The following is a 21,446-nucleotide window of genomic DNA, read 5'->3' as shown; positions in this document are numbered from 1 at the left end:
CGACCTTTCTAAAAGTGCCTTAAAGGGGTACTCCGTCCCTAGACATCTTATCCCCCTATTCATAGCCCTGGCTTTCTGAACACAGAAGCTTGGAGCCACTTCCCACAGACATCGGATGACTGGGATCGGATGTCGCCGCTGGGACCCCCAGATCAGATCAGACGGCATACCCCTTTAAGGTGGGCTTCACATGGGAGTTTGTTTACTCATATTAGGGTCGCAAATCCCAATCCCTTTAATGCTATAGTCACAACTAAACCAGTGACAGGACTTAGATTTGCAGACACAATTAAGCATAGAAACATGCCCTATTGTGTTTGTGTAAATCTGGTCTAAATATTCCCTAAAAATGTGTGGTGAGCCACGGGAGTGCGATGTGAGGTGTATGGGGCAGATGTTGTAGCCCAGGGGCAGATGGTATTAACCCCTAAATGTTCATGACGCCAAGGCGTGGTTTGCCTAAGTAACCATCTGAAGGTAGCTCCGCTAGTCCTAGTTAGGCAGTAGCTTTACTGAGGTAGACAGGTGTTACAGTCTTTACAGCTAGGCCAGGATCCCAGAAAGGTGACCAGTAACACAGGGGACCTCACAGCTTGCTGGGACTTGCAGTGACTATGACAGACTTTAGGACAGCCACGCTGACTATAATAGACTTGACTTGGCTGAAGATGAGGACAGCAGACAGAGATGACTTGATTCACTGACTTGTGGCTGTAATTTAGGCTGGAGGCCCCCAGATGTGCTGGACACTGGCTCCGAGACGTCTGGACTGAACTTGACCTCAGCAGAGAAGAGCAATGAATGATCAAAGAGAGAGAGAGAGATTGTAGTACCTCCCCCTCTTATAAAGGGGGCTGAGCAAGGAGCCTATAGGTCAAGCTGCATGTCACCTGTTTAGCTGGTGCTCTCTGGGTAACAAAACATGTGACTTGAACATATGAGAACAGTATCGTGTGATTATACATAATACATATAACACTATGGGGGAGACGCTGCAGGAGAGCCCCTAGGACACAGAGGGACTCAACCTGACAGGGCCTAAGTACTGTACAGGACTATATCCTGTACTGGGACAGCACATATGCATAATGGTCACCATTGTGCTTAATCCCATGGCACAGCGGAAACCACTTTTACAGCTGGGTGAAGGCTGGGCCTGTTTTTTTTTTTTATGATAACCATAAACTCCCACTTCCAAACCATGTGTCCCATGTAAATGGAGCTCACCTGGCTATAGTGTTCCTGGCAGGTAGTGTATGTGGGTGGCCCAGTTTGGTAAAGTTCTAGCAGGTCATTTTGGTGCAGGCGCTTGATTATTACCACATCTGTATACAGAGAGGCACTGTCTTATAAACTTACATCAGAAGAACATTGTGGTGGCTGGCAGCAGATGTCAACTAGGCCGATCTTCTCCTTTCCTGCGTTTTTGGTTTAGGATAACAGCTACTCTGTCTGGTCACTTGTTTAAAGGGGTTCTCCACCATAAGGGGATTTTAGTACGTACCAGGCAGACAGTAATGGACATGATTAGGATAAATGTGAACTGGTATTTCCTGTTTGAGTTTTCTTCTTTTGCCTACAAATCCCATAATTCCATTTTCCTCCCTCCCACACATCAGCCACCCCACCTATTGAAACATAAATGAGCTGCATCCATTCAAAAGACCTGTGGTTTTCAATCAGGGTGCCTACAGCTGTTGCATTAGTTGCAGATTGATCTCTCTCCCACCAAGCGATCCCTCCACCCATTGAAGCAGAAAGGCTCCCTGTCCTCAGCTGACCAGTGAGTCAGGTCTCGGCCGCATTGCAACCTAGGAAAAATCTGAGACAACAGTCATTTTGTATGCTGTTAAAAATAAATATTGGGGTGAAAATCACAGAAGAATTGTGATAAAACCGTCACACACAGGTGCAGACACTATATTATGAACTACACTAACTTTACAGCCCCTGTAGCATAGTCAAATAAAAAAATTCCTAGAATACCACTTTAACGTGTCGTCACTAACTCTCTTGAATGGTATCTGTCTCTTGGTAAATCTGATCAGTGTAGAGATGTCCCCTCTTCCCTAGGTACCCAGCAGCAGTGTGTCTTCAAAATATCTTCTTTAAAGGGGGACCCCGTTGGAAAACAATTTTTTTTTAAATCAACCGGTGCCAAAAAGTTAAACAGATTTGTAAATTACTTCTATTTAAAAATCTTAATCCTTCTAGTACTTATCAGCTGCTGTATGCTCCACATGACAGGTGTTCAAATTACAATGGGGTGGGGGTGGGGTGCAGTAGTTTTGGGGATAGTACCATAATCAAACTGCCCCATTGCCAAAATAGAGCAAATATCTCATACATTAAAATATAATGATATGCATCATTCCTGTTTTTTCAGGATGTATATTTTGGAAGGTGTTTATTTTATGCATTTGTGCACTGCCTCTCGGACCGCTGACACTGGTATGCGTTCAGAGGTCACCAGATAAAACTCTGGAATTCAGGGGAAACTTTACAGCGCACCTAATCCATTAATTAAATAGAAGGGCTCGGGTGTACAGCATTGGATCACTTTCACTTTCTGCGCTAAGACGATATGAAAAATAATCTAAAAAATATATTTATAACCTGTGATTGCTATCAATATCTGATAAATATTATCAGCTTTTTTATGTATTTGTATTTTGCAATGCTTTTTTAAATTTATTTATTATATTTTCATTTATTAATTTTTTTAATTTAAATTTATGCCCATGTTCAGCACATAAAAATAACTAAATTAAAAAATAAATAACGAAAATATAATAAATTAATTAATAAAAAAAAAGCATAAAAAAATTAATTTTGCACATGTTCAACACATAACAATAAAAAAAAAATTATTTGTAATTTCATTATACTGTATATTTACAATAAATAACGAAAATATAATTTAATTAATAAAAAAAAAAGCCTTAAAAAATAAATATTGCACATGTTCAACACCTAAAAATAGCAATAAAAAAAAATGTATTTAGAATTTCATTATACTGTATATTTATTTATTTTATTTAGTTATTTTTATGTGTTGAACATAAATGTAACCTCTTTTATATATAAGAAAATCCATACCTTGACTTTTTTTTTCTGGCAGTAGACAATCCAAGAGATTTTGGTCCAAATTGAATTGAATGGGGGAAAAAAAATTCTCAAATTTTTTTATTTTTTTTATTTTTTAAATGTCCCATAAAACTGTGTAGGAACTTAGCGTTGAATAGCGTTGATTAGTAGTGTGCGTTTGGCCCAACCCGCCTTCCATTACACGCATGCTCATCTCGGATGAGTGTGTATAGGTTCTTGAAAGGGTAAAAAAAATATTTTCAAATAAACTGGTGCAGATCAGTTAATTACTTTTATGTAAAAATCTTAATCCTTCCAGTAATTATCAGCTGCTGTATGCTCCAGAGGAAGTTGTGTAGTTCTTTCCAGTCTGACCACAGTGCTCTCTGCTGACACCTCTGTCCATGTCAGGAACTGTCCAGAGTAAGAGAAAATCTTTATATCAAACCTATCCTGCTCTGAACAGTTACTGACATGGACAGAGGTGTCAGCAAAGAGCACTGTGGTCAGACTGGAAAGAACTACACAACTTCCTCTGGAGCATACAGCAGCTGATAAGTACTGAAAGCTTAAGATTTATAAATAGAAGTAATTTACAAATTTATATAATTTTCTGGCACCAGTTGAAAACATTTTTTTCTCTGGAGTTCTAAAAAGTGGAATGAGCTGCTGCCAGACATCTCCATTGTTGTGTTATCTCTCATGAGAACAAAAGATCGGGAAGGGTGACATCCAACTGTCTGATCCCCAAACATCTGCCACTGGAGTGGTGGTTAGTGGTCCGGTTTATAGTTTTCAAATACAGACTGTTGGATATATTTATATGGTGACCATGGGGTTGATAAGCACTATTGTGCAAGTCAGCTGGGAGTTGTAGTCCTTCAGCTGTTATGTCCCATGGCAGGGTGGTGTAGCAAACCTAAACTTGTTCAATTGTTCCTATAGTGTAAAGTGCAGGAATGAGACCTCTGCACACCAGGATTCCGTGAAACTATTTTAACACTTTACTGGAACTTCTTGTGCGAATCCAATATAATACAGTTTCTCTCACACAGAATAGGATGTTACAGCTTGTAGATAAATTGATATTTGGTCACTGTCTCTTAAAGGGGCACTCCGCTGCTCAGCGTTTGGAACAAACTGTTCCGAACACTGGAGCCGGGAGCTTATGTCATAGCCCCACCCCCCTCATGACATCACACCCCGCCCCCTCAATGAAAGTCTATGGGAAGGGGGCGTGACAGCTGCAGCAGCTTTACTGAATGGAAAGTCTCTGTGGTGCTTTGAGTGCGCGCATGTGTGTGTGTGTAGTGACTAATGCAGATACAATGCAGACAGTCATGAGGATCTACACAGGTTTGATGACTGTGGTGTTTCACACACAAACTCTGGTTGCAGCACAATTCCTGGAGGGACAAATGAGAAACTTTGGGTGACATGATAGCCACCCAGCACTAACTTCGATGAAGAGATTAGTGTATGCAGACAGATCCTTGTTCAGCTTGTTTCTCTCCTCTGACTAATGGATATTTAGTTTAGAAAAAGAAGGCTTAGGGGAGACCTAATAACTATGTATAAATATATCAGGGGACAGTACAGAGATCTCTCCCATGCCCTGTTTACGTCTTGAGGAAAGAAGGTTTCTACACCAGCACAGACGGGGGTTCTTTACTGTAAGAGCAGAGGAGGTGGTCATGAGGAACTCTGTAAAAGAATTCAAAAGAGGTCTAGATGCATTTTTGGAGAATAATAACATTGCTGGTTATGTATACTAGATATTTAGGGACAGAATGTTGATCCAGGGATTTATTCTGATGCCACAGTGCTCTCTCCTGACACCTCTGGCCATTTTAGGAACTGTCCAGAGTAGGAGCAAATCTCCATAGCAAACCTCTCCTGCTCTGGACAGTCCCTGACATGGACATAGTGGTCAGACAGAAAATAAACTAAAAAAGAAAATAACTTCCTCTGGAGCATACAGCAGCTGATCAGTACTGGAAGGATTACGATTTTTATATAGAAGTAATTTACTTTCTGGAGCCAGTTGATACATATGTTTTCCAGTGGAGTACCCTACTTTTTTTAAATCAACTGGTGCCAGAAAGTTAAACAGATTTGTAAATTACTTCTATTAAAAAATCTTAATCCTTCCAGTACTTTTTATTGCCTGTATACTACAGAGGAAATGCTTTTCAATTTGGATTTCTCTTCTGTCACGACCAGAGTGCTCTCTGCTGACCTCTGCTGTCCATTTTTAGGAACTGTCCAGAGCAGCATATGTTTGCTATGGGGATTTTATCCTGCTCTGGATAGTTCCTAAAATGGACAGAGATGTCAGCAGAGAGCACTGTGGTCGTGACAGAAGAGAAATCCAAAAAGAAAAGCATTTCCTCTGTAATAAACAGCCACTAATAAGTACTGGAAGGATTAATATTTTTTTATACAAATCTTTACAAATATCTTTACAAATCTGTTTAACTTTCTGGCACCAGTTGATTTAAAAATAAAAAAAAAGTTTTCCACCGGAGTACCCCTTTAAGGACCATCTCATCCCAATGTGTCAAAGTCACTTAGGTGAGAATGAAGTCTGGCACGAAACTATATCCCAGCGCAAAGAAAAACAGAAATGTCCCAAAAGCCGCACAGCGCGAGGAAACAATGCACTTTTGTTGCAAGTGTTTATTTTCACAACTCGGAGCCCAGCGGAGATCTCAGGCATGGTGCATGCTGGGACGGGAGCCCTTTCAGGTGAAAGCAGCAGTTTCTTCCAGACCTTGTGGGTAATTTGCAGGAGATTTGATGTGAAATGGTTGAAAGTCAGGAGATGACACTGGGTCACAGCAAATAAACATGTGGCCGAAACAGAATGTGCTGGGCCAGAACAAGGGCCTGTTGTCTGGCCGTTCTCGCACAGCTGCTGCTACCTGAGCACCTGGCATACTCCATAGGGTTAAAAAAAAATTAAGAGTTAATGGGATAAATGAGATTCAATTTGTAAAATTATAATTTTTTTTTTAAATAGCGCCACTCTTTTTATAGTGGCCATGTCTGGTATTGCAGTTAAGCCCCATTTACTTAACCATAGACATTAAATTCATCACAGATTTCATGCCCAATACTGCCCTGATATTGAACAGGATGGATATGTCCAGTCTGATCATTTTATACACAAGGGATAAGAGGCGCCAAATATATATGGACACTCCTTATCTCTACTTGCAGCCATGTTTGTTAAAGGGGCACTTCAGTGGGAATTTTTTTTATTTTTTTTAAATCCTCTGGTGCCAAAAAAGTTATACAGATTTGTAAATTACTTTTATGTAAAAATCTTACATAAGCTGCAGGAAGTTGTGTAGTTACTTCCTGTCTAACCACAGTGCTCTCTGCTGACACCTCTGTCCATGTGAGAAAGTGTCTATAGCAGAAGCAAATCCCCATAGCAAACCTATCCTGCCCCAGACAGTTCCTCACATGGACAGAGCACAGGCAAGATGGCAGCCCCCATAATAATGAACTAAAAAATAAATAAAATAATATTACAATCAGAAAATAGAAACAGATTAGAAACAGATTTTAGTATCTGGTTTTAATCAGGGAAACAAATCTAGGTGACGCGTTCCCTTTAAAAAGGTTCTGAAAGTCTCATTTACATACAAACATGCAAAGGTGTACATACCACAGACCATGTTGTTAAAGGGGTACTCTGCTGCAAAACATTATTTTTTTTTTTTCTGGTGCCAAATGCAAGTTAAACGGATTTGTAAATTACTTCTATTAAAAAAATCTAAATCCTTCCAGTACTTATCAGCTGTTGTACACTGCTGAGAAAGCTCTTTTCTTTTTAAATTTATTTTCTGTTGGACCACAGTGCTCTCTGCTGACACCTCTGTCCATGTCAGGAACTGTCCAGAGCAGAAGCAAATCCCTATAGCAAATTTCTCCTGCTCTTGACAGTTCCTGAGACAGAGATGTCAGCAGAGAGCACTGTGGTCAGACTATAAAGAAATTCAAAAGGAGAAGAACTTCCTGTGGAGCATACAGCAGCTGATAAGTACTGGAAGGATTAAGGTTTTTAAATAGAAGTCATTGACAATTTTTTTTTTAACTTTCTGGCACCAGTTGATAAAAAAAAACAAAAAAAAATGTTTTCCGGCGGAGTACCCCTTTAAAAACCTGGATGCCCTGCCCTAAAGGAACTGCAAGGGGTGGAGAAATTACAGTCATAGAGAGGGCAGGAAGGGGAAACAAACCCCAGGTGGGCCGCCACAGCCACACCCCCTCGACACCTCACCCGTCACACTTTTTGAAAAAGTGGCAAGGATGGCAAAAGAAATAATCATAAACGTTTGTGCAATTCTCAAATTTGCTCAGAAAGTTTGATAAATCCCTCCCCCTCACCGTTGTCTTCGTAAGGCTTCTTAAAGGGGTACTCCGCTGCCCAGCGTTTTGAACAAACTGTTCCGAATGCTGGAGCCGGCGCCGGGAGCTCTTGATGTCACGCCCCACCCCCCCTCATGAAGTCACACCCCGCCCCCTCAATGCAAGTCTATGGGAGGGGGCGTGACAGCCGTCACGCCCCCTCCCATAGACTTGCAATGAGGGTGGCGGGGCGTGACGTCATGAGGAAGCGGGGCTATGACATCACGAGCTCCCGGCGCCGGCTCCAGCGTTCGGAACAGTTTGTTCCAAATGCTGGGCAGCGGAGTACCCCTTTAAAGATGTTCGAGGCAGACATGAGAGACAGATTCTGACACGTTAAAGTAATTTTACCTGCCAAAAAAGTGATTGTGACCAGACGTAACATCTTGGAGCCTCTCGGTGGGTGTGGGTTTAATCTTACAAGATGACAGAAGAATCTTAATGACTGTTTTGCGTGCGCGATGACAGCTACGATATCACATAATGCAAATAATAATATGAAAGCCATGGAATTCCTCTCAGCGGGTGTCCGTGCCGGCATGCACCGCGCATAATATTCCATGGCTGTCACCTGCTAATCTCCTTATTAAAGGATAAGGGGTGTATATACTGTTAATCCGCAGCTTCTGTTGGGAAGCTATTCTATGCATTGATTTAAAGGGCAACTCACACTAAAACAGTGAGATTTTATAGAGCGGTATTGTGAGCACGGGTTCTCACACCGTGGCTAGAGTCAGTCAGGGGCAGATCTAGAGTATAGTCTCAGGATGGGCACTATCAGAGTATAATGCGCTGGTCGACATGCCCCATCCCATTGAGGGGGCGTGGTGTGATGGTAAAAGGGGCGCGGCTATGATGTCCCAACCCTCGCAGCTCGCACCCAGGGTTCGGAAGAAAATGTTCAGAACGCTGGAGCAGTGGAGTTCCCCCTTAAGTACGCAGCATAGTTCCCCCACACTAGGTAGGCAGCATAGTTCCCAGTTCCCCCATACTAGGTTGGTGGCATAGTTCCCCCACATTAGATTAGTAGCATAGTTTCCCCACATTAGGTAGGCAGCATAGTTCCCTACATTTGATTGTAGCTCCCCCACAGTAGGTTGGCAGTATAGTTCGCCCAACAATTGCCCTGTTGACCCCCCCGGATCCACCATCCCCACCCCCCCCCCCACGGATCCACCACTGGAGTCAGTATGACTGATAAAATGGAACATCTTTTGACAACCACTGAGACACATGGGATGCTCCCTTAGATCAGCCTGAAATTACACTGTCTGAAAATGACTCGACCGAAGTAACTAGCAGACTCTGTCCCGCTTATTGAAATAAAAGGTTACAGCACGGAAACATCAAGGATACGGCAGTGGCCAAATTAACCCGCCGGCTGCCATATTCCCCAAACGTGAGATTTTTGAGTCCACATTTAGGCCTTAAAGGGTTACTCCGGTGCTCCAGTGTTCTGAACTTTTTGTTCAGAACGCTTGGAGTTAGAGGCCATGATCTTGATGTCATGGTCACGCCCCTTGTGACAGTACGCCACGCCCCCTCCATTCATGTCCATGGGCATGAATGGAGGACGCGTGGCGTGCCGGCATGAGGGACGTGGCCATGACGTCACGACCACTGCTACGGGAAAAAGGCGTTTAGAACGTGGGAGATCGTGGGGGGCTCTAGCAGCGAGACCCCCGTGATCAGACATCTTATCCCCTATCCTTTTAATAGGGGATAAGATGTCTAGCAGCGGAGTACCCCTTTAAGGCCTGTACCGGTAGTGCGTCTAATACTCCTGAACTGGGCATCTGTCACTTCAAGTCTTTAGACCCACAGTCAGGCCCAGGACTTGTAACTGCTATTAGAGTCCCCCTGTATCAAAATATGCAAATGGTCTGCATAGACCTTGCCAGCAGACTAAGCAAGAAGAGTGTTTCCCCATGAATAGTGTCATCAGAGTGCCCCAGAAACAATGTCAGCAGAATTCCCCTATGACCAGACTAAGGGTATGTTCACACTGCAGAATTCCCGCAGAATTCCGTGAGCGGAATTCTGTGAGTGGAATTCCACACAGTGAAACGTTAGCATCAGTGTGAATGGGTCTTCCGCGAGACCCATTCACACTGTGGAATTTCAGCGGTGGCAACATGTTCATTCTTTGCTCAAAAGTCCACGAGTACTGCATAGCCGTCAATGGTAACAGCGTAGTGCCGTGCGGCCCTACCTCTGCTGCTGGCTGGCAGGCTGAATCTCCGCTCGCTGAATTCCGCGAGCGGAGATTCAGCGACACGTGTAGTGGGAACATACACTAAGAGTCCAGAGTGCCCAGATAAACAATGCAGAGTGCTCCCTATAAACAGACTCTGCAGAGTACCACTAAGCAGAGTGCCCAGACGGAGCGGCACTGCTAACTTGGTATGGTGTTAATCACAATGTGCTATAAAGGATACATATGGAGGTAGACTCCTGACAGGTCACCCAGTACGAAAAAGGTCCCACTGGTGGTGCTAGGTGAAAAGGTAAATACGTTCAGACAAATGCTTGTAACAAGAAACAATCCACACCTTCACTCACCGCTAGGGTACCGCAACTCCGGCTTGTCTCATCCGATTCCTCTTATCAAAGACTGGGCATCTCAGAAGTAATGGCGCTCAGAAGAAGGCCTTCTTCTGAGCGCCATTACATCTGAGATGCCCGGTCTTTGATAAGAGGAATCGGATGAGACAAGCCGGAGTTGCGGTACCCTAGCGGTGAGTGCAGGTGTGGATTGTTTCTTGTTACAAGCATATATATATATATATATATATATATATATATATATACACACAGAATTAGAAATTTGTTAAAATGCTTACAGGTCTAACCACTGGGACCAATAAAACTAGCCTACATAGCAAATTGAGAAGTTGACCTTAGTACTCGCCATCTGAGGGTGTCCTAAAGATCCCCCATTGACGATAAAGTGATAGCGCCCCCTAGATATATGCCCTTATAAGCACCTTCCGGCCTACAACACAATGGGGGAGATTTATCAAAACCTGAGCAAAGGAAAAGTTGCCCAGTTGCCCATAGCAACCAATCAGATCGCTACTTTCATTTTGCAGAGGCCTTGTTAAAAATTAAAGAAACGAGCTGATTGGTTGCTATGGGCAACTGGGCAAGTTTTCCTCTGGACAGGTCTGTATAAATCTCCCCCAATCTACATTTACGGCACTTACAAAGAAACCCTATCCCTACGCTCATGAGCTCCAAGAAGAACAAATCAGTCTTTTTTTTACAGAATTCCTCTCTCTGTCGTTCTTGGAATTTGCGAGGAATTAAACCACTATATAAAACTGCTGCTGGGACAATACGATATCCCAGAAGTCCCTGCTCTGGTCCTAACCTTTATCAATGTTTCACCAAGGCTAAACATATTGTTTCAATTGAGTGAATCAGCTCGTGTAATGGGGGGGGGGGGGGGCAGATAACCGTCTGTTCATGACCTTTTACTATATTCTACTTTCCAAACACATGCTCATCGTCACGGTAATGATTCTTAGGGAGATTTTTTTTCCTTCTTTTTTTGTAACACAGACATTGTCCTAATAAGGGAAAAGTTTTCGACTCTTTTGGTGATGCAAGAAAAAAGAATCAGCGTGTGACTATTCTGCAAGCTGCTGATTAATGGGGGTGAGGTGGGGCTTGGCAGGTAGGCCGCCGCCTGGCTCGCCAATGTGTAATGACTGTTTTATGGCATGTGTCATTTTTTTTTTGTTTTTAGGATTAGTCAATGCCAAGTTATCCGAATTAAACATTTCCCTCCGGCCATGACTGACATGTTCTCACTTCCTAACCGAGGATTCAGTTATTAGATCATCACGAATTCTGGTTACAAAACGATTTTTATTTTTATTCTCCGCAACAGCACCGCTCTTGTTCATAGGCTGGTTTTACCATTGCGGCTAAGCAGCATTCAAGTTAATAGGGCTGAGATCCAATACCAGGCATAGCCAGGAGTGGCACTGTTTGAGGCAAAAAAATAAAAAAGATGCAGGTTAAGACTGGCCAAAGGACGAAGGGGCACTCCCTCCGTCTGGAGAAGAAAAAGTTTAGTCTCAAGGGGCGACACGCCTTCTTTACCATGAGAACTGTGAACTTATGGAACAGTCTACCTCAGGAACTGGTCACAGCAGGAACAATTAATAGCTTTAAAACAGGATTAGATACATTCCTGGAACAAAATAACATTAATGCTTATGAAGAAATATAAATTCCCATCCCTTCCCCAATATCGCGCCACACCCCTACCCTTCAATTCCCTGGTTGAACTTGATGGACGTATGTCTTTTTTAACCGTACTAACTATGTATGTAACTATGTAAAGGGTCACCTTTTTTCCAGAAACCCTGAATGGTGTAAAAACAATATTGATATGCTGTTAGGGTACCACCTTATCTATCGAAGCAGAGTGTCCTCCATAGAAAATGTCAGCAGAGTGTTTCCCCATTAGAGTGACCCTATAAACAATGTCAGCAGAATGCCCCTATAAACAGATTAATCAGAGTGCCCCATACATAAACAAAGCAGAGTGCCCCAATAAACGATGCAGGGTGTTTCCCATAAACAATCTCAGCAGCATCCCACTGATAAAAGTCTCAGCAGGGTGCCCCTATAAACTAAGCAAAGTGCTCCACTACTGAATAGATTCAGCACAGTCCTGCCATAAACAGCCTTAGCAGAGAGCCCCCATATACCGACTAAGGGTGCGTTCACATGGCTGTCTGTCCCTGTTTTTTTTTTTATCCTCGTTTCAGTTCCGTTCTTTTAGGCTGTAAATGGATTAAAAAAAGTTTTTAAAAAATCCCATTCCCATGCACTCTTTTCAATTTTTTTTGACGGCAGAAAAAATGGCACATGCAGTCTTTTTTCTTCCGTCCAAAAAAAACGGATAAAGTAAATTTAACATTGAAGTCTATGGAAAATGGACCTTTAATGTCATTCGTTTGCATCTGCCTTTTCAATCCGTTTTTTGATCCGTTTTTACTTCTGAGCATGCTCAGAACAAAAAAAATGTTTTTTGGGTTTAGTAACTGAACAATAATGGGAAAAAAAATGGATAACATCTGTTTGCATCCGTTATAGTCCCTTTTTTTAAAGTCTGTTTTTATTTTCGACGGGAGAAGTACGGGACGGGTCTAGGAGGCCGTGTGAACGCAGCCTAAAGTAATGTGCCCTGTTCACAAACCATTTAAGTAGAGTGCCCTAGAAACAGAATAAGTAGAATGCTTCCCCTATGAACACACTAAGCAGAATGCCCCCATAAACAACCTAAGCAGAGTGCTCCCTTACTGAACAGATTCACCGCAATCCCACCATAAACAGTCTCAGCAGAGTGCCCCCATAAACATATTAAGTAGTGTGGCTTGCCCATAAACCAAGTCCGTGGAGTGCCCAGAAACTGCTCGCCAACTGAACAGATTCCGCACAGTCCCATAATTCATAAACAGTCTTAGAAGTGTGCCCCCATAAACAGACTTAGCAGAATGCCCTAATAAACAAACTATGTGGCTTGCTTTCCCCTAAACAGATTCGGAAGAATGCCCCCATAAAACAAGTCTACGCAGAATGTCTCTATATACAAACTATACAGCTCAGCAGAGTTCCCCCAAAAATAGTACAGTCCTCCCATTAAAATGACTGTGTAGAGTGCCCTTCCTATCAACTTTGTGAGTAGAGTGCCCCATAAACAAACACAACAGAGTGCTCCCCCATGAACAGACTCAAAGTAGTGAACCCATAAACACACTAAGCAGAGTGTCCTTCTTATAAACTGTCTCAGCAGAGTGCCCCCACAGACTTAGAATCCTACCCTAAAACGACGAGGTAGAGTGCCCTTCCTATAAACAGTATCAGTAGAGTGCCCCATACACAAACTAAACAGAGTGCTCCCCCATAAACAGACCCATAAACACATTAAGCAAAGTGCCACTTATTATAAACAGTGTCAGCAGAGTGCCCCCGTATGCAGTGTCAGAAATGCTGCCTATTAAACGGGTACTCCGGTGGGGAAAAAAAATGTCAAATCAACTGGTGCAAGAAAGTTAAACAGATTTGTAAATTACTTCTATTTAAAAATCTTAATCATTCCAGTACTTATCAGCTGCTGTATACTACAGAGAAATTTGTGAAGTTCTCTGCTGACACCTCTGTCCGTGTCAGGAACTGTCCAGAGCAGGAAAGGTTTTCTATGGGTATTTGCTCCTACTCTGGACAGTTCCTGACAAGGACAGTGGTGTCAGCAGAGAGCACTGTGGTCAGACAGGAAAGAAATTCACAAATTTCTCAATTTTATACCGAAGCTGATAAGTACTGGAAGGATTAAGATTTTTTAATAGAAGTAATTTACAAATCTGTTTAACTTTCAGGCACAAGTTGATTTAAAAAAAAAAATTGCTTTCCACTGCAGTACCCCTTTAAAGGGGTACTCCCGTGGGAAACTTTATTATAATTTTTTTTTAATCAACTGGTGCCAGAAAGTTAAACAGATTTTTAAATCACTTCTAATATAAATTCTTAATCCTTCCAGTACTTTTTAGGGCCTGTATACTAAAGATAAATCAAAAAAGAAATACATTTCCTTTGATGTCATGACCACAGTGCTCTCTGCTGACCTCTGCTGTCCATTTTAGGAACTGTCCAGAACAGGAGAAAATCCCCATAGCAAACACATGCTGCTCTGGACAGTTCCTAAAATAGACAGCAGAGGTCAGCAGAGAGCACTGTGGTCAGGACATCAGAGGAAATGCATTTCTTTTTTGGATCTCTCTTTAGTATACAGCCCCTGAAAAGTATTGGAAGGATTAAGATTTTTTAAAAGAAGTGATTTACAAATCTGTTTAACTTTCTGGCACCAGTTGATTTAAAGAAAAAGTTTTCCAGGGGAGTACCCCTTTAATAGACATAAAAAGTTCTAGAGTAGAGGAAAGTTTATGAAAACCTGTCCGGAGGAAAAGTTGCTGAGTTGCCCATAGCAACCAATCAGATAACTTCTTTCATTTTTCAGAGGCCTTTTCAAAAGCGAAAGAAGTTATCTGATTGGTTGCTATGGGCAACTCAGCAACTTTTCCTATGGACAGGTTTTCATAAATCTCCCCTTTTGTCTCTATCACACTTTGTAGTTTATTTTTCATTCTTAGTCTTTTGATGTAGCTTTTCGTAGTGAGTTTTTTTTTTCTCATGTGAAATCCCAGATCTCCGTCCTCCCTCCATGAGTCACGTAGATAAAATCACATGAAGCAATTCCTATCTCCGGTGAGGTCATGCCACCTGTATGATAAAGGTGCCCATTGTCACCGGGGGCAAAACCGAACATTCAATCCTGTGAGTGATAAAGTACAAAAGGGCCTAAAGGGGCAAATATCAAGCAGATTCTGATGAGTATTGCAGTTTATGCAAATAAAGTTATGAAACTCTAGCATATACTTTAAATCAGTGGTCTCCAAAGTGTGGACCTCTAGCTGTTGCAAACCTACAACTCCCAGCCTGCCCGGACAGCCGTTGGAGACGTTGGAGACCAATGCTTGATGAATAAAAGTAATGAAAAACTGATACACAAAGTATATGAAAACTTGGGTGTAATTTCTCATCTTCCCTGTGGAGGAGCTGTAGAGAAATTGAGCACTTGCTTTAAGAGATCCAAGCAGAGCCCCAACAGCAAGATTACCTTTATTTTTATGACACCTTTCTAATAAATTTAAATTGTCCCAAAAAGACCACCCATTTTTAGCCTTATTGCTTTGATCACCATCATGTAGTAACCATAGTAGAGAGCAGCTACGACGATCATCTCCTGAGGACCCATCAGGTTATTGGTTATAATTATCAATTCTCTCATGTGTCCATATATACCGTAGTTGTAGGCCCCTATACTGCCCCATATATAGTCGTAGGCCTCTATACTGCCCCATATATAGTTGTAGGCCTCCGTACTGCCCCATATATAGTTGTAGGCCTCCGTACTGCCCCATATATAGTTGTAGGCCTCCGTACTGCCCCATATATAGTTGTAGGCCTCCATACTGTCCCCATATATAGTTGTAGGCCTCTATACTGTCCCCATATATAGTTGTAGGCCCCTATACTGTCCCCATATATAGTTGTAGGCCTCTATACTGTCCCCATATATAGTTGTAGGCCCCTATACTGTCCCCATATATAGTTGTAGGCCTCTATACTGTCCCCATATATAGTTGTAGGACCATATACTGCCCCCATATATAGTTGTAGGCCCCTATACGGCCCCCATATATAGTTGTAGGCCTCTATACTGACCCCATATATAGTTGTAGGCCCCTTTACTTCCCAAATATATAGTTGAAGGCCCCTATGCTGTCCCCATATATAGATGTTGGCCCCTATACTGCCCCTATGTATAGTTGTAGGCCTCTATACTGCCCCATATATAGTTGTAGGCCCCTATACTGCCCCCATATATAGTTGTAGGCCACTATATGGCGCCCATAGATAGCTGAAGACCCCTATACTGCCCCCATATATAGTTGTAAGCGCCTGTACTGCCTCCATATATAGTTGTAGGCCCACATTCTGCCCATATATAGTTGTAGCCCCCCATATACAGTTGTAGATCCCACACTGCCCCCATATATATTTACTGGCCCCTATACTGAGACCATATATATGCCCCCCACAAACATGCCAGTTTTCCACTGGAGTACCCCTTTAATATTAACCCCTTCCTCCAGCTATACACCAAGACATTCGATGATCATTTTCGGCTCCTCAACGAGGAAAAGGCTTTAGATAGACAACATAGAAGCACTCGAGACCTTCTCCTTTACCCTTTTCAAGTAAGAGCACCTAAATGCCTGAGAAAGTGACCCGGGCGGAGGCCCTCCAATATTTTATATGGATTGCTTTTCCTCACATACATTTTTAATGAAACAGATTAGGTATCGGCCCTGAGAAAAAGGGAAACAGCTTCAGCCGTGAAACTGTATCCTTTGCCTTGAAGAGCAGCCGGCATGAGGAGGGAAGGAGAGAAGAGATGGATTACAGGTTTGGGGGGTTTTCTTAAAATTTCGAAATCATCCAGAGTTATTTTTTTTTTTGTATTTTTTTTATATATATATGTGAAAGCCTATTTTCCCATAATTCTTCCTGATGGCCGAACGTGATCATTAGCTTTTGACCTTCTGCTATGGGATACTGGTGGCTGGTAGGACTCAGTGTCCATGTGCGGCCTGAGATGTTTGGACAATGTTTTTGACTTTTTGACCCCGTGAAATGTTTGCCCTTTGATGGCCAAGTGGGTTCTTGGTTGGTTGCATAGTTCAAAGGTTCATGTGGTTGGTTGCTACGAGCAATACTATTGTTTTCATAAATTGTCATTTTTATTGTCTGGTTTTTGGGGGTCAGTACAAGGGTAACATTCCCACTGGGACATTGAATACTTTTGTTTGATAATGGTATCTGGTACTAGGGGGGCATTAAAAAAATTCTGTAGACCATTGTGGATCACCAGATTGGTTTATACCAGTGGTCTCCAAACTGTGGTCCTCCGGCTGTTGCAAAAGTACAACTCCTAGTATGCCCGGACAGCCTTCGGCTGTCCGGGCATACTAGGAGTTGTACTTTTGCCACAGCTGGAGGGCCGGAGTTTGGAGATCACTAGTCTATAATCTAAGGCGGAGTTGTATTATTTGCGGTTTGTCCTTACCCAGCTCTTTCTTATATTGTAGAGCAACCTATCAGAGAAATGACGACGATGAAGAAGAAGCTGCAAGAGAAAGGCGTCGGCGAGCTCGCCAGGAACGGCAACGGCTGAACAAGGATGACGGTGAAGGGCATGATGGTACTCAGAATAGGTAAATCTAGACTGCTTATGTTCTTTATTACATTAAAATATAATTAATCATCTTTTTTCTTGTACTGCCCCATATATAGCTGTAGTCCCCCCGATATATAGTTGTAGGCCCTATACTGCACCATATATAGTTGTAGGCCCCCATATATAGTTGTAGGCCTCTATACTGCCCCCATGTATAGATGTAGGTCGCTATACTGCCCCTATTTATATAGTTGTAGGCCTCTATACTGCCCCCATTATATAGTTGTAGGCCCCTACACTGCTCCGATATATAGTTGTGGGCCTCTATACTGCCCCCATTATATAGTTGTAGACCCTTGTACTGTCCCATATATAGTTGTAGGCCCCCATATATAATTGTAGGTCTCTATACTGCCCCCATGTATAGTTGTAGGCCCCTATACTGCCCCTATTTATGTAGTTGTAGGCCTCTATACTGCCCCCATGTATAGTTGTAGGCCCCTAAACTGCCCTGTATATATTTGTAGGCCCCTATACTGCCCCATATATTGTTGTAGGCCCCTATACTGCCCCTATATATAGTTTTAGGCCCCTGTACTGGCCCATATATTGTTGTAGGCCCCTATACTGCCCCCATATATAGTTGTAGGTCCCCAAATATATTTGTATGCCTCTATACTGCCCCCATATATAGTTGAAGGCCCCTATACTGCCCCCATACATAGTTGTAGGCCCCTATACTGCCCCTATATATAGTTGTAGGTCCCTGTACTGGCCCATATATTGTTGTAGGCCCCTATACTGCCCCCATATATAGTTGTAGACCCCTATACTGCCCATATATAGCTGTAGAAACCTATACTGCACCCATATATTGTTGTAGGTCCCTATACTGCCCCCATATATAGTTGTAGTTGTAGAACCCTATACTGCACCCATATATTGTTGTAGGCCCCTATACTGCCCCCATATATAGTTGTAGACCCCTGTACTGGCCCATATGTAGTTGTAGGCCCCTATACTGCCCCCATATATAGTTGAAGGCCCCTATACTGCCCCCATATATTGTTGTAGACCCCTGAACTGGCCCATATATAGTTGTAAGCCCCTATACTGCACCCACATATTGTTGTAGGCCCCTATACTGCCCCTATATATAGTTGTAGACCCCTGTACTGGCCCATATGTAGTTGTAGGCCCCTATACTGCCCCATATATTGTTGTAGACCCCTGAACTGGCCCATATATAGTTGTAGGACCCTATACTGCCCCCATATATAGTAAATACTAATTTTACTGAATCTTTGTCTATAAAACAATGTCTATCAGTCTTCTTAGCTCCTTATATCTATAACATGATGCCTACAGACTAGACTACATTCTAAACCTGACATGTTCCTCCATATCCTAGTGATTTGCCTAAAATAGTTATAGTTGGAAAACAATAGAAGTGTTATTAGTGTTTAAGGAGCTATGGGCCATCTCAAGCCATGGCCAGTAGGGTAATGTCCAAAGTTCCTAATTGGTCCTAAATGTGATGCAGAAAACTCCAGCATCTTTACAGTGGTCTCCGCTATTGTGTATTATTGAAACAAAATGTTATATTTGTTTTATCTTGTAATTATAAATAATCATTGTATAGTAAAATGCATGGGGAAAAAAATGACAAAAACTGTGATCTGTCTGCAAAGGTAGTAAGGGAAGCTGGAGAACTTCTGCCCATAAGAATGTAAATATGGCAGCGATTTACATTGACTAACAGAACATAAAGGTTTGCATGTTATTTATATGTCTATGATACTGCCGTGACCCCGCGCCATTGATAATAGATGTGAAACCAGCAGAACACATGCCTTTGTGATTTTTTTTTATATTTGTTTTTTCCTGAAAATTTTTTTTTAAAGTTGAAGGGATGTTTTCAAAAATCATGAGTCTAGGGTGCACCGCTTTCCATTTGAAGCTCTTCCTTTTATTCAGGAATCTTCTACCTTATTCCTTACTCTTCATGTCTCAAAGGAAAATATTTTATATTATGAAGTAAATATTTCTACTATGGTCCAGATTTACATTCCCCATTGTATTTGCTGTCAATGCTTGTAGATATAAGTACAAATTTATAGCCCAAAGTTTAGGGGGAAGTGTAGAATAGTGGTGTTGGTAACAATCCAGACTTGTTGGCTGTAAAGTGGAGTCTTCTTGGGTCATGGTCAATATTGGTCCATCTAATTTGATCTATTTATTAAGCCTATTCTTTTTACATATTTTACCAGCATCACAGGAGAAGAGACCAAGTCTTACTCAATAACAAGCACCGACATCTCAGGGGACGATGAAGCTGCGTTGCAGGAGAGACTGGCCAGACGGGAAGAGAGACGACAGAAACGTCTAAAAGAGGCTTTGGAACGTCAGAAAGAATTAGACCCAACCATATCTATTACACTCAACGAAACTACTTCATTCATGAAAAGTAGCAGAAACGGAGAAGACCAGGTCCAAGAAAATGATACCTCGCCTAAAGAAAACAATACTGAAACATACAGAGGCCGACATGAGGCTGAGGAGACTGAGACTATTGAAAAGTCCTTCGAGAAGAATGATACAAAAGAAGAAGAAGAAGTAGAAGAAGAACATGTAGAAACAGAAGAGGTTGAGGTCAAGCAAGATGTACCAGATGAAGCACCTGAGGAACCTCACATAGTGGAGAATGAGGTAGAGGTTACTTTCCAAATTAAGAATGTAGAGATGTCTCAGGATGGGCCAGATGGGGAAGTGAGGATAGAGGCAGTCATCACAAGAGAAGAGGAAGAGGTTAGAAAGTCAACCGAGGAAAGTGAAGCACAAGAGGCAGCAGAGAGGGAAAGGGTTGAGGCAGAGAAAAGAGCTGCAGAAGAGAGAGAGAGGCTGGAGGAAGAAGCAAGACGGGAGGCAGCAGAGAGGGAAAGAATCGAAGCAGAAAGGAAGGAAGCTGAGGAAAGAGAGAGATTAGAAGAGGAAGCAAGACGGAAAGCAGAAAGAGAAAGGGCTGAGGCAGAAGAAAGGGAGAGACTTGAGGCAGAAGAGAGAGAGCGACAGAGAAAACAAGAGGAAGAGGAAAGTAGGGCAGCAGAGGAGAAACTAAAGGCAGAACAGAGAAAGGCAGAGGAGGAAAAGAAAAGACAAGAGGCAGAGGAAAAAAGGAAAGCAGAGGAAAAGAAGAAGGCAGAGGAGAAGGCAGCTGCAGAGGAAAGGGAAAAGAAGAAGGCAGCAGAAGAGAAGGCTAGGTTAGAGGCCAAAAAGAAAGAGGAGAAGTTAAAAGCAGAAGAGAAAAAAGATGTGAAAGCTGACGACAAGCAGGTAAAAGGAAAGAAGCTGGACGACAAAATGCAGCCAGCCTTCCTCAGGAAGCAGGTACAAATTATTCACCCTATGCCAACTTTTTTTTTTCCTTTTTGCACCTGTGTTTTGAAAATGGAATGGCAGCAATACTTTGTGGTCTTGTTCACAGCCTGCAGTTCTATAAAATTTCCTGTCACTTCCTTCGTCTTGCGCAGACTTTCACCCTAACACCTGGCTTACAACTCTCACTGCTAATACTGCACTAGCAAATGTCTTCTCCTCTCCCTTAGTCAACGGGCCGTAAGGCATGTCGTGGGAATTTCAGCTGAATTTTTTTTGGAGTGCCACGGGTTTGGTTTGTTTGTTTCACTTTTGGTGTTTGGCCACACTTGCAACGTGCATTCGGGTCTGTATCACAAGCTTATGAAAACCATAGCTACAAAAATACAAAACCATTTCAAAAATCAAAAATGGCTGGACAAAAATATGGTCAATAGGCTGACTTGGCAAAATTGGATTTTGCTTCCCATTCTTATTCAAAAAGGACCAGGTGAGCCCACCTGGTGCCAAAAGCATTAAGCTGGATGGTGTTCCTGAAAGGATACAGGATAGTGAAAAAGGGATTACTATAGAGTTATGGTTGCCTGCAGTGACTATTGGGGAACTGAAAAGTAGAGTTGGAAACATTAAAGTCACAACTGTTACTATAAAGCAAGAGGGGGAGGTTGCTGTTACTACAGTTGAGGGGAGCTTAGTTTTAACTATTGAAGAGTACCACGCTCAGTTATCTGTAGCAGCTTCGTAGACC

The 21,446-nt window shown here is 42.3% G+C and overlaps 1 protein-coding gene and 1 long non-coding RNA gene across 10 annotated transcripts in view; one reads left to right on the top strand and one right to left on the bottom strand.

Moving 5' to 3' along the window:
- CALD1 (caldesmon 1) overlaps positions 1-21,446 on the top strand; it is a 189,771-nt gene that overhangs the window by 137,213 nt on the left and 31,112 nt on the right. For 5 of the 9 annotated variants that reach the window (XM_056517189.1, XM_056517188.1, XM_056517193.1 and 2 more), the window contains 2 exons: positions 17,235-17,360; positions 19,594-20,710. In XM_056517189.1, the coding sequence (XP_056373164.1) occupies positions 17,235-17,360; positions 19,594-20,710 (1,243 nt within the window). Of the gene's footprint in view, positions 1-10,615; positions 10,672-17,234; positions 17,361-19,593; positions 20,711-21,446 lie in introns of those variants that run through there. The other 4 variants (XM_056517197.1, XM_056517196.1, XM_056517194.1 and 1 more) reach the window with 3 other exon arrangements.
- LOC130267413 (uncharacterized) lies at positions 5,791-10,521 on the bottom strand. The gene is made up of 3 exons (XR_008843180.1): positions 10,350-10,521; positions 9,945-10,001; positions 5,791-6,019 (listed from the first exon to the last, which is right to left on the bottom strand). It is a non-coding gene; the product is annotated as an uncharacterized LOC130267413 (long non-coding RNA).

This window comes from Hyla sarda, chromosome 4 (genome assembly GCF_029499605.1).
Source record: "Hyla sarda isolate aHylSar1 chromosome 4, aHylSar1.hap1, whole genome shotgun sequence".
Classification (NCBI taxonomy): Eukaryota; Metazoa; Chordata; class Amphibia; order Anura; family Hylidae; genus Hyla; species Hyla sarda.
The sequence above is the reverse complement of the archived record's forward strand: the minus strand, read 5'-3'. Positions and strand labels throughout refer to the sequence as shown.